The sequence below is a fragment of the Podarcis gaigeae genome (assembly GCF_964106915.1).
Source record: "Podarcis gaigeae genome assembly, chromosome: 5".
NCBI lineage: Eukaryota > Metazoa > Chordata > Lepidosauria > Squamata > Lacertidae > Podarcis > Podarcis gaigeae.
Window position 1 is genome coordinate 55914040 of NC_139681.1, and position 14270 is coordinate 55928309.

At 42.8% G+C, this 14270-nt stretch overlaps 1 protein-coding gene across 1 annotated transcript; it reads right to left on the reverse strand.

Annotated features, from left to right (window-relative positions):
* Nucleotides 1-3966: 3966 nt before the first annotated feature.
* GSTO1 (glutathione S-transferase omega 1) lies at nucleotides 3967-12677 on the reverse strand. The gene is made up of 6 exons (XM_083741620.1): nucleotides 12551-12677; nucleotides 10409-10517; nucleotides 9261-9483; nucleotides 7906-8007; nucleotides 6945-7051; nucleotides 3967-4423 (listed from the first exon to the last, which is right to left on the reverse strand). The coding sequence occupies exons 1-6, from the start codon at nucleotides 12666-12668 to the stop codon at nucleotides 4270-4272; spliced, it is 813 nt and encodes a 270-aa protein (XP_083597746.1). The 5' UTR covers nucleotides 12669-12677; the 3' UTR covers nucleotides 3967-4269.
* Nucleotides 12678-14270: the final 1593 nt, after the last annotated feature.

Sequence of the window (14270 nt, forward strand, 5' to 3'; positions counted from 1 at the left end):
ATCACTTAGGAAGTAAGACTTTGCTGCTGCTGCTGCTGCTGCTGCTGCTGCTACTACTCCTCTCTAGTGCCCAGCTGCATTGCTACGCTGCTACTTCTTAGACGGAACACGCTGTGTTCTAATAGTTAAATGCCAACAGTACTGCGGGGGGGGGGGGGTGTTGTTTTTGTTTTAAGAATGGTCTCCTGAATGGAGAACTTGACTGCTGGATAAACAGAAGTACAACCACCACATAGGTTCATAAAAGAACCAAACGTGATGATAGGCAGAATTTTCATCTTACATAATAAAGCACTGCTCTCCTGTACATTACCTGCATGCCCATGTAGCAGTGTAGGTCCACTCAAATGACACACAGAGAACATGGTTCCTGCCACCACAAATCTCTATTTAATCAGTTATTAGGAGGGAGAATATAGGGATCAAATTGTGCCCCTGCCCCACTCCCAGAAAACAACAACATAGCATTTGTGCTTTGTTAATAGACCAGCCAATGCCTTTGCAACCGGGTCTCTGGGTGGAAGGAACCATAGATGCATACATTACCAGTATGTACATGTAGTTCTTATGCACATTTATGATTCTAGCTGGAAAGAGAGCTTTCTGACATCTGTATTTTCATTAAACTCTTGTCTTCTGCCAGTTCCTTTCATGGAGCTACAATTCTCAAGATTATCCTGGTAAGATCATTAAACCACTCGGGGAATTGTAGCTCTATGAGGGGAACAGGGGCCTCCTAACAACTCTCAACTACCTTGACAAACTACAGTTCCCATGATTCTTTGGAATGGCACTGTTTTAAATGTGTAGTGCAGATGGGGCTGCTAATAATAATAATAATAATAATAATAATAATAATAATAATGGGCCAAAAAAGTGCATTTCAGCAGGTAAGCTAATTACACATCCTACCGGAAAGAGCTTGCTCACACAGTGCTATTTTTCTAGAAAAAGAGGTGACAGAACTTACCATGAACACAAGTTCTGGCTGGGGGGGGAAAGCCCTGCCCACACACTTCTTTTTAAATCAGCCCACTGGTTATTTCACTGACTGTGCAAATGCTTATTTGTTATCCAACTGACTTTAGGGACAGTGAAAGCTGAGCAACTCCAGTCCCTAGTGGAAGTGCTGAAATATCAAACCAAGTGTAATGTGCTCCTTTTGGCTCACACTATAAGGACATAAATCAATGATTGAGAAAAACCATTTATATAATGTAAAAAACTTAAGCGGAAGATGGAAGAAACAGTTAAAACCTCTCTACCTTTTTTTAAAAAAATAGTAAAGGTCTGGAAAATGGGTTTTGAAAAATGACAAGTCCAGGGAAGCCATAAAAAGGTGTCAGACACCTCACTGCAATACCTTCCTCCTTGTAGCGTTCTTTTTCTAGGCAGCTTCTGCACTTTTAAATTTTTAATGTTTCTTCCATTCTTGTCAACGTGCTATATAATTGACTCCTTGTAAAATAGTGGCTCCAGTTAATAGGCCTATTAAACAACCCATTGCGACTTCAGTTATTTTATTTTAAGTAATTACATGGTTGAAGTGGAAAAATCTCTCTCTTCTTTCTCAGTCAGCAATATTTCCAGTTTTGCTGGTCTTGAAACAAAGCCCTCTGAGGAAACACAAAATCTGAATGTTTATAGTATGACACTTTTTGAGGCTATGCGTTTCCACAAGAGTTGCTATCCTTATCTAGGTCGTTATCAAGCACTCGTGAGGGGTTTAATTAAACTGATGCTTTAGTAAGACTTTAAAAACACATACATTTACATGTAGTCTACAAAATGCAAGGTATTAAAAATGTCTTACTCAGCAAGCAAACCAGACTGGTTAAAACAATTTGAAGTATACATACTATACTTACCTTCCTAAACCTTCTGCATGAGCGGAAAAACATTTTGGAGAAGGGTAATACTAAGATTTCAACTGAGTGCATTCTTGCTTGGTAAGCCTCATGGAAAGCAGTCAGACTTTTCTGACAAAGCAGTATGTAGCAGTATGCTACTCAGACCAGCTAATAGGCTTTGCTTCTTTCTGGATGTCCAGTCTTGTGAATGTTCTGGAATATGCCTAGGTTGCCGTTGAAGGAGGAACTCATGGCAGAAATGAGAGACTCTCTTTGCAGGAATCCAGTACGGCCTGCACTGGATTTTGACGCTGAATACACAGGACAGCTGCCACCTGCAAAGACTAGTTTAAAGTCATTTCAAATGGCAGCTGTCAACCTGACAGAAAGGTGCTTGGGGATGCCTCAGGAAGAGTTAAGTGATATTTCCATTCCATCATTAAAAAAGAAAAAGAAAAGGCAAGCAGCCTCCATTGTATGCCTGTAATGTATGCATTCACCCTCAAGGTGACCTGAATAAGATTTATGCTTTATGTATTATTAATGGAAATCCACCAGTGGCAAAGGCGTTGTGTAACCAAAGAAAAAGGGGAAATTGCTCATTTTCTTACTTTGCATCCTTTCGGCTATAGCTATCTTCCCAAGAATAAGAGAACGTGCGTTGTTCAGTAAGTAAATCTGCAATTGGGCATGTTTTATGCCGATTCCAATTTAAGCAGAGTCCACACAACATACAATCATTCAAAAAATCTTTTATTTCATCTTCTACCATTGCCATTCCTTGCCTCTTGTAAAGGACCCAGGATAATGGCTGACACTAACTGGTAAATGACAAAGTAGTACTGTATATACCGCTTGTTCTAATTATTTACTGTTTCCTGTGGAACTGCCAAAAACTTCTAAGACAACAGCAGCTGCCCACATGTGGTATTTATCCATGAAGACATGACTTCTGGGATAATCATCCTTTTCTGATGCAGCACCCACTGCTGTTGCTCTAACAGCCTTGAGAATTGTGCATTGTTACACTTTTTTGGTTGGCTACTTGCAGCTAGAACCAGCCATGGAACCAAGCTGCAATGTACAGCACAGAGGTTGAATCTAAGCCATTGTGTTTGTGGAACAACTACTGCACTGCCCCTAAATCTTCTCTAGAGGGTCAGGAGAATCCCCAGAGCAGATTGGATCACAGGGGAGAGGAGGAGAGAGAGGGTAAGCTCTGTTAACATGACTGGCAGTTGTTCTTTTCACCCAATAATTGGATTCAAGCCCAGGTGGGCTGGTTTTACATGCAAATGGAAAATTGCAAGTAACTGGGGCAGAGTGTGGACATAAAATTGTCAGATGTAGAACAACTGAAAAATAGCCAAGAGCTGTACCTCTGCCAGATAGAAAGGCAGTAACAAGTAACTTCAACTTCTTCTTCTTCTTCTTCTTCTTATTATTATTATTGCCCCGCCCATCTGTCTGGGTTTCCCCAGCCACTCTGGGCAGCTTCCAACAAAATATTAAAATACAATGGTCTGTTAAACATTCAAAGCTTCCCTAAACAGGGCTGCCTTCAGGGCTGGTTGAATAATATCCCTACATGATGTAAAGCTGTTCATACAAGACCCCTCATCTATTTAAGTTAGCAAGTACAAGTGCTGCTTTGCATAAGGTTGCCAGCTTGCCCAAATTCTATACTTATGCCATGTTATCTGAATAGTAAAGAGGATGGGCTGTCGCTCAGTGGTAGAGCACATCCCTTGCATGCCAAAAGATCCAGGTTCAATTCCTGACATCTCCAGGCAGGGCTGGGAAAGACCCATCTAGAAAGTCATTGCCAATCTGTGTAGACTTCTGAGCTTGACGGACCAGTGGTCTGACTGTATAAGCAGCTTCCTATGTATGGGGGAAATGTATGGATTTTTTTATATGATCAATTTTTTGTTTCCACAATTAAAATAAAAGCAGCAACACAGCTTGCTTCCTAGGGTGCACCCTGAACTTTTCAAAGGCACAGCAAAACTCAGCCTAGCATGCACAGCATTATATTTTACTTGCACGCTAACATCTCCAGCGACATAACCTCTCCTGTGGAGCAGCAAGGAAAATTAACAGGAAACGCCTGTATTTTTAAAAGTGTGTTTATTTCAGAACAGCGGCAGAGCCAATACACATGCCTACCTGAGGGAAAAAGACGTTACAACTTTGCTGGGCAAACAAAGTTAGGCAAATTCTGAACATCACCCTTTTGGAAAAGAAAGCCTTATTTTTTGAGGTGACCTGTCACTTCAGCACAGCCATATCCCTACTGTACATCAAACAGAAACCAAACCAATAGTGGACAGTGCAGTGCAGGTACCAGCTCTGCATGTGACGGCAGTAGCTCCATCTTCCTTTTCCAACTATTGAAAAGGCTTCCCTCCACTAATTTTCAGAGGCCGTAGTCGCAGGCCTCGTGGCTGTTCTTCAGATAGAGCTCCAGGAAGCCTTTGTATGTCTGAACGTCAGTTACTGTAGCCTTGACAGCCGGATCCAGCTTCATGGCTTCAACCCAGTGTTTTAGCTCTGGTGTGTGGTCCAAACAGCTGCAGAGAAAATGAAAAAAGTCACTGTGAAGCCTACATCTATGGTGGTTTGTCTGCAAAAGGTCTCCAGTACAGCACATGTTTTAAATGCAGAAGGTCCCAAATTCAACCCCTGGCATACTTCTGAAACTCCAGAGAGCTGCTGCCAGACAGTGTAGAATACAATATTAAGCTCAATGCATTGTTTGTCTACTTCTCTATAAGGCAGCTTCCAAACTACTAAGCTGTCTGCATTTAGCTCTGTTGGAAGAAGAGAGGTTTTTGACATCCGTTATGCTTGGCTTCCTTAGAAATGATGAGATGCTTCAAAATAGATAGGGGGCACTGCTGCACTGCTCTAGTTTCGGAGATCAGGTGTGTCATTTCAGCACTTCCCGATTCCAACAGTTTGAATTAGAGGGGTTTTTCCAGGCTATTTGGCCGAGAGATCAGCCCACAGGCAATGCAGCCTGAAATAACACACTTTCCATGGCAAGAACTATACTGCTGGACCAAGAGCCATGCTACATTAAGTTTCTACTTCCATTTGCCAGCCAGAGGATTCTGGATACCCACAAGCAGGGTATGGAAGGAGTGGTCCCCTGTTTACTCCCAGCATCTGGAAGTTCCATTTGGCCAGCACAGCTAGAAGCTATTCATAGTCATCTTCTCCAGAGTGGCTCAGAAAAAAAACAACACCCACATCTCCTTCCTAGTTGTGTGCTACAGAGCCAAACTGGTATGGGATGTATAGTGCAGCTGTCTACAACCTAGAAATGGAAAAAGCCTGCTATCTGAAGGTGGCTCCACAAGCTTAACTGTAGAAGGGCCATAGCTCTGTGGAAGTGCATGATGCTCTGCATGCAGATGGTCCAATACAGTGGTACCTTGGGTTAAGAACTTAATTCATTTTGGAGGTCCATTCTTAACCTGAAACCGTTTTTAACCTGAGGTACCACTTTAGATAATGGGGCCTCCCGCTGCTGCTGCTGCTGCCGCACAATTTCTGTTCTCAACCTGAAGCAAATTTCTTAACCCGAGGTACTATTTCTGGGTTAGCAGGATCTAACCTGAAGCATCTGTAACCTGAAGCGTCTGTAACCCGAGGTATCACTGTATTCAATTTGTGGCACCTCCAGGTAGGGCTGGAACAGACCCCTGTCTGAAATCATTTGAGAGCCACTGCCAGTAAGTGTAGGAAATACTAAGATGGACCAACTGCCTGACTCAGTATAAGTCAGCTCCCTATGTTCCTATCCTGTCCCTAGTCAACTCATCATTCCATTTTTTTTAAAGGAAAAGTATACAAATGTCTTTCATAGGATGATAATCCTATACACTGTGTGCACCTGAGATGGCTTTGAAGTCAGATCTAAACCTGACATTATGCCAAAGAAAAGAAAGTAAAACCTGAACTACTATTATCTGATTTGCTGTACAAGTATAATACAAAGGGAATTTCTCAGAAATCCCAGAGCACTGAGCCTGACCCTGGACTCTTCAAGGAGAGCAGAGAAAAGGCAAATCATCAGAGGAGTCTGATCCTCCTCTAATTACCCTCTGGACACCTTGCGGCATAGTTTGATAACATTTAGCCTCGGCAATGTTTCTAATGAGAATTTTAATCCTCCCACAGTAATCACAAAACTGTTAGGTTACATTTAAAATGTTTTTTAAAAAAAATATGTGCAGGAGTGGCTGCATCAGATAAAGCAACAACAACAAAAACTCCATTAAGCTGCCACTAGAGCCTGAGAGATTGTGGTAGAAGCTTCATCAGCCTCGTGAAACATGCAGGTATTATTACTCATGGGATCCAAATATATCACATCTCAGCTTAACAAGGCAAGAGATGAGCAAGCCTTTTGACCAAGCATTTAGCTTCTTCACTCTTCCCTTTGCAGCTACAGCCAACACAACCAGGTAATTTTCTGTTAACTACAGTTTCTCAGTTTGGACAAAATGAGAAACCACAGTTAACAGCATTAGAACAAGGTAAGTTTCTAAACCACGGTTTGAAGTACATTTAGTATCCAAACTTGTTCTGAAGCTCTTAACTAGTTTTTTTCCTCCCTGAACTGGGAAGCTGTGGTTAACAGAAGACTTTGCTTGCATGGGGAAGACCAAAGGGGCTGTGCATACAGCCAAAAGGGCTGTTCATACCTTGGACTTATTAATCAGAGGAATGATCATCCAAGTGTGGCCATTATCTGTAGTGAGAAAAGAAACCCATTGTCTTGATCGAATTCAAATTGAACAGAACCGAATCTGCCAGTAAATACCAGGATAGATCAGAAGGGATCACTCCAGAAACATATATTCAAGTGAGTCAAATGTGCATTTTCAAGTGAGAAGAATGATTCTCCTCCTCTTCCGCACCCACTTCACTTCCGCCAGACACCCCATTGCCTTGCAGATGAACCAGAACAAATGGCAGTAGCTCTCCCCATCAATGCTGCCCATTGGCGAAGGGACAAGGGAAGGAATATAGCTGGAGAATGGTACTCAAATGTGAGAGGTACAAATGATTCAAAGGGCTTACTCATATAACTTGTAGGGCTCCATACGCTCAAACCAAGGCCAGATCAGATAGTCGATCATGGAAACAGTGTTCCCACCGAAATACTTAGTCTTGCGGTTTACTAGAATCTAAAAGGGAAAGAGACACATGACATTCCTACATAAAAAGCACAGTATACCAAGAGAGCTTGCAGAAACTGAAATCTAGAGTGAGGAAGGGGAAAGGGGCTGCATATATAATAGACAGGACCTTGTTATACAGAGCTCAGTAGTTTCAGAACTTCTACCCCTATGTTGCAGACCTGTGTGGAGATTTTAACCTGTACTGGTCCCGAGTAGACTGCACAATAGATCACAGACCAAAGTGGGTTGTGCAGCTGGATTTTAAGAACTTCTTGGCTGCAATTCTAGATTCAGCAGAAAGCAAAACTGCAACCACTGGAAAGCCCTAGGAGCTTTCTGTCTGGAAACACTCTTGGTTTTTTGTTTGAAAATCCCTCTTGTCAGACAGAAACAAATCCATCAATAAAGATATGAACATGGCTCCCTCTAGTGGGCAGCACTAGAGTCTGCTCAGCGTAAGTAATCCCAAAACTAAATTATGTGGAAGAGTCACAAGTTTCAATGAGCTCTTGTGTGGGATGCGGAGGATCAAAATATTAGACTTTCATTGCATGAAGTACAGCTATGGAAATAAGATACAGAGAACAGAGCAATATGTTCCCTAACACAGGTTCAACAGATCTCTTCAGTCTAGTAACGGAGTAGATGAGTTGCCCAAGGACATAATGCTTGAATTTAATTGGAAAACCGAAGAGACCTTTTGTGTGGAATGGAAACGGGGAACCTCCTCTTTGTAACCTTCAAAATCTTAACAAAAATCTATTGAAAGAAAAAAAAAGGAAAAGGGGAACCTCTCTCCTTCACAATCAAGTTAATGTATAGCTTTCGTTGGAACAATGCCCCCCACCCCCAACTCTCACCTCTTCAAGTTTCAGAAGCCTTTCTCGGAGCTCATTCTTCACTGCAGAGGCATTGTCTCCACTCCTGATGGCCAGCAAATACTTGTGACACAGAGGAGTTAGCTAAGCAAAAGCAGAGATTGCCATGTTACCAAGGTGCAGAAAGGTGCTTAGCATTTTAATTCAAGGAACATAAATGCATGCTAAGAACGACAGGTAATTCTACCAAGACTAAATTTACAGCAGTAGACAGCTCGTCCTCAAAGCCCTGTCAGTAAGAGGGTGTAAGTTGCAGCCCAGCATGGCTTCCGCTGGCCAACTGTTCTGAACTGCAGAGGAGTCCTTTCACCTTGGTAGAACATCCATCCACACCATCTTTCCATTAGTATGAAGCAGGAATGAGGAACCTGTGGACCTCCAGGTGTCACTGGATTCCAAATCCTATCAGCTCCAGCCAATGTGATGGGTGTTAAGAGTCCAATAAGAGGGCCACAAGCTCACCACCCCTGCTATAAAGATACCTAAACGTGTTGTTTTCCTCCTCTAAACTATTTGGTTACCTATTGAGATTCACACCTTTCTCTTTCACACATTTAAGTGCATACTACAGAGAGAAACGTGTCCATTTTAGTTAACACAGGGCAACTTTCCACTGTGTGATGCTACAGGAGCTTGGATGTGCCTTATTTAAAAAAATCTAATGAATTTTGTTGTCATAGAAGTGAATGGGTTTAAGATGGAGAGGTGGAAACACAAACCAAGGGAGATAAACCCACAGAAAGCATCTCTCAATGCAGGAGAATGTGGAACAACCCAGAAGATCAAACCAGATATCAACACACACCCCTTCTACTCAGCATCCAGACTAACCCTGGTTTAATGTAGAATTCCAAGTAAGCTCAAAGGAAAAGCAAAGCTACACAGTACATTAGCAGTTCCGCTTTGCTTCTATACTTTAGTCCTATGTTGGGACAAAATATAGCAGCCACCTTACCCTGTCTGTATGTTCCACATTCACCAGTGTTGTCGCTAGTCTACAAAATCCCACTTTCTCAGTTATACCAGCCTGGTCCTGTCATCTTTTACCAGGATCTGCGCAGGATGCCATAAGTGGCATGTCAACACACTAAAACTCTTTGTAGCAACCAGTTCCTAGTAACACCAGCATTAGGTCACATTGTCCAGTAACTTTAAAACCACTGTCTTTCTTCCACAAATGTTTTCTTTGCAGATCTCACTTTTTGCTTTCAGGCACATGTTTAAAGCAGGGCAGTGGTGCTGCCTAGCAGATTGCCTGTAATCATAACAGTGCCTTATCAAGTGTTATTTTCATACTACACACTGAAATGAGTTTCCCGTTACTCCTCTGTACACACCTTGGAGAACTGTTCCAAGAGCATCTTCTGATAAGCTTTCTCATAAGGATCTGCAGGATACAGCTTCTTCTCTGGATATGCTTCATCCAAATACTCACAAGTGATTGGAGACTCATAGATCAACTGGCCCTTGCTGGTCTCTAGCACAGGGACCAATCCGAATGGGCTTTTCTCAAAAAACCAGTCTGGCTTGTTTTTCAAGTTGATATTGACAATTTCATGACTAAAACGCATGAGATGGAAAAACACAGGAAGGTTATTTTGCCAACTTGCCTGTTACAGTTAGAGTCAACTTCTGCTATGTTATTGAAATCATCTAAAGTTCTGTTTCATATAGGCTACATGGTTACAGAACTCCAGATCCAGCCCTTTAACCATTAGGAAGTAGAAGGCCAGGGGTCTAGATGACGAATGGGGAACCACTGGCCTCTGGGCTTGATCCAGACCATGGGTAGGCAAACAAAGGCCTGGAGGCCGGATCCAGCCCAAATCTCCTTCTAAATCTGGCCCGCGGATGGTCCAGGAAGCAGCATGTTTTTACATGAGTAGAATGTGTCCTTTTATTTAAAATGCATCTCTGGGTTATTTGTGGGGCATAGGAATTCGTTCATTTCCCCCCCTTCAAAATATAGTCCGCCCCCCCCCCAAGTCTGAGGGACAGTGGATCAGCCCCCTGCTGAAAAAGTTAGCTGATGCCTGCTCCTCCAGACCATGGACTCCATTCTAGCACTCATCAAAGGGTTCTTTCGGCAGCTCCACCTCCTCCTCTTATTGGATGCAAAAACATCACAGGGTCAAAGGGGAATCTGCACATTCCACTGCCTCATGCTGTGGCGCACACTTTCTGGGTGGAGTGCATGGGTGCGTAGAAACACACCCTGTGTCAATTGGAAGGCAACTCCCATAAAGCTTGATATGCGGTGAACATCTGCCAGTTTTCAGCCCCCAAGGTGGTTAAAAACAATTATAATACAATAAAATTAGGACTAAGTGAAATTAGAGAGAACGTTCATTTGATCTGGGGGCTGAAGTATTGTTTGGGGGAGTTGTTGGGTGTGGCCGTTGCTGTTAATTTCTGTATATTTTTGATCTTATGATTTATTTGGAAAGGTGGCATACAAGTAAAATGACTGATTGACTGATCTTACTTGATTCCTTTGGCTTTGAGGACTAGCCTTGTTCTCTGTGCAAAAGGGCAGTAGCGCATACTGTAAAGACGGATCACTCCCTCCGGCACAGGCCCTGGAGCAGAACTTCCTGGAATACAAAGAGACTTACACAGGTCATTCTGGTCAGAACTAGTAAAATTATAGCCTTTTCTGAACAGAAACCATAAGCAAGCCAGGATTTAGGGCAGAGAGAACAAAGAAGCAGAGAGAAAAAGGGGAGCCTTCCAAAAAATAAATTCCTCTGGTATTTGATATGCTCCATTTTCATAACCCTGCAGTCATTCCAAAGGCTTTTTTCACACTGGTGATTCACATCTTAATTCAGATGAATTAGCAGAGGAAAGTAAATGGCGACAGGAGTGGGAGGATGCCAAGCTACCGATCTGAGAATAATTCCACAGCACTCTGCTGAATAGCAATAACAAAGTAAGCAGCTTGTACATTGTAATTGTTCTGCACTTTTTGGAGCTTAAGCCTGCAGTCCTATATCCACTTATCTGAGAGTAAGCCCCATTGAACTCAATGGGATTTATCACTGAATAAACATGTGCAGGAATATGCTGTAAAAAACAAAAACAAAAGATTTGGCAGCATAAGCTTAGCGTTGCAGTACTCATTTCCCCACCTGGTTTGGACTTATGGGGCCCATTCACCGCTATTCATGCATGACTGCAGGGCCAGGAAGAAACAAAATGAATGTCCCAACATGTCTCAACACATCCATCTCTCTCTGTGTATGCAGCAAAGGAACACACACATAACTTCCTTGCTAGACTTGGGCATGTAGGCAGACACAAAGTCACAAGCCAGGAAGGAAGGTTGTGTGGGAAAGACACTTAAGTTTATGCTCTTCCCCAAACCAAGGATGGACGTACTTCACGGGCTTGGGCTATAGGAAAGAGACTATAGCTCACTCAGGATGATCTGTGGCCATGATGGCATCAGGGCAGTTATATGCCATCCCATTTTCAATACTGTTTGCATCTACCAAAGTTTCAGATGGACATGTATTTATTTCCAGTCAGGGAAAATTATCATGTTCTAGGACACAAGAGTGCTGCTTTTTGAGGTTTCATGAGCTCTTACAACCCCAACTCATGATTTTAACAGGGTGCTCTTTCTTTATAGGAGTAACAGGTCTACAAATCATCAAAACTTCAGTGCCAATTGAAAAGTGTCCCATGAATGAACTGGGGTCTGGTGTAGGGACACAGCATGGAAGATCACAACAGACTCTTCTGGGTCTAGCAAAATATGCATCTGGAGAATTTGCCAACTGGGAAAATAGCTACTTACTACAAAATCCACTTCTGATATTACACTGCGCCCTCAATTAGCTCATTACCAGCAGCGGCTAGACAAGAAGTTTAGGAAGCTACACCAACATCTGAACAGACCTTTAAAAGGTGTGCAAATTAAACAGTCATGTTACCAATGCAATTATCAGTGCAAATTATCCAGAGTGCAGGGGGAGGAGGTGACCTGAGGCACATTAAAGTCATCAACGCCAATCCTATTTTTCACATGCAGGACTGTGCACAAACAGCAACGCGCGTATCGCATCAGACGTGTAGCTCAGAGGAGAGAGCTCACGACCGTTGTGTGTTGTTGTTTTTCAATTAAATGAGGAAACTAGAGGAGTGACACGCCGCCATGCAAACTGCTTTGAAGAGCGTTTATTTTTAAAATGCACGTCGCTTTTAGTGAAGTTCGTGGCGAGCTGCTTCGGAGATTTGCTTTACACAGAGTTTCAAGGAAAGAGTCCATTTTGAAACGTTATAATTTCATAAATAGTCCCAGGAAATCCTCCCCGCCCTCTCTTCCTATACGTGCCTCTGAACGTATGCGCCGCAGCAAATCACGTGGCGTTAAATAAACGCAGCTTTGCATTATAATTCTTATTTTTAAAACACATCAGCGGGTGGGGTGGTAACGAGCGGGTTGAGAGAAGGGGAAATTTCTTCCCTGACCGTAATATGGAGGAAAATCACTAAAATTAGTATTTGCTGGGCGTCGGAAGGGCGCCACAAGGAAAAAAAGGCGGCCCGATCCTCCCCACAAGGAAAGGCACAGGCAAGCAGAGAGCATGCAATGCTGTGGGAAAGAAGCAAACCCTCTCACCTTTTCCTAAGCTCCTAGCGAATTCCCCAGACATTCTCCCTGGTGTAGTCAGCAGGCAAGTGATGGACACCGAAGAAAGGGAACCTCCCCGGAGTCGGCCGACTGTCTCCGCCCACATCCCTTGATTCGCCCCCTTCGTTATTCTGCGACGAATCTGTTGCAGAAGCGGCCTCAGAACTTGGCCACTTGAAAGCGCCTGGACATACCAGTGTTGGATTCACGCATAAGCTAAACAAGCTATGCATAGCTTAGGGCTACACTCTCTTGTCGGCCCCCAAAAAATTTAAAGGGGAGAAAAACTGGATGTACATTTCCAAAATATAAGATAAAAAAACAAATAAAATAAAACCTACATACAACAGCAGTGGCAAATGGCTTTAGATACCTATTAGGTCCATAAATTACCATATAGCTTCAACACAAAAAACAGGGACAATTTGTTGTTGACAAAGGACAGCTGGACATATAAAGGGCACCATTACCTTCAGTAGCTTAGGGCCTCATCAAACCTAAATCCAGCCCTGGACATAACACTGAGTGGATATGGATAGCAGTGGGGCTTTAGGTTTCCAGCCTAAAGGTGCTTCAGCTAAAGTCCTACCTCCACTTACACTGAAATCAATATTTTTTATTTATGCATTCATAGCCCACTGTTTATCCAAGGCGCTCAAAGTGGAGTACTTGATTCTCATCCCCAATATTCATTGAAACCCCAAGTTGTGTCTCACACCAAATGTAACTGACCTGTGGAAAGGACTCTGAACGGAAAACAGAGACATTATATGTACAGTGGTACCTCTGGTTATGTACTTAATTCGTTCCGGAGGTCCATTCTTAACCTGAAACTGTTCGTAACCTGAGACACCACTTTAGCTAATGGTTTACATTCTCAACTCAAGTTCCCTGCACTGGGGCAAAGAGCAACTCCACCCTGAAAGTACATATACACTGCAACCAAATGGGAGTAATAATAATTTGCACCTCAGGATATCAGGGCTGTTCCTACCACATGGTTCTTCCCACAGACTGCTCTTTATGTGGTTTGTGTTGGTTGTTTTTTAAAAACTCCCTACAAGAAGAAAACTAGCATGGCAGGAGCAGGCTGGACTTGCAAGGAGTTTGAAACAAGGACAAAAATGGAGTGACTCGTTCAAAAACAAAGTTTTTCAGAGTACTTCCTGGGCCCACAGGTCCCTGACATACTAAGGATGCATGTGATACATGCATAGCAAAGGCAAACACTGAATCATGCACATCGGGCTCACCATGTTCTTTTAATACCTCCTGAGAAGTAGTAGTCCAAAGGATTGCCACCAGGGAGACCAGATGTAAAAGATAATTTTACCTGTTGTAATATCAGCCTATAAAGTTAGTAACCCAGAGTTGAGAAACAGTCTTGTAACACTGTGGCCAAATCGTCAACAACAATGGTGACTCTGTACAGTGGTACCTCGGGTTAAGTACTTAATTTGTTCCAGAGGTCTGTTCTTAACCTGAAACTGTTCTTAACCTGATGCACCACTTTAGCTAATGGGGCTCCCTGCTGCTGCTGCGCCGCCGGAACACCATTTCTGTTCTCATCCTGAAGCAAAGTTCTTAACCCATGGTACTATTTCTGGGTTAGCAGAGTCTGTAACCTGAAGCGTATGTAACCCGAGGTACCACTGTATTTTTATGCACAGTCATCCTAGCTGTGCATTATTCTTGTTTTGCTTTTTGC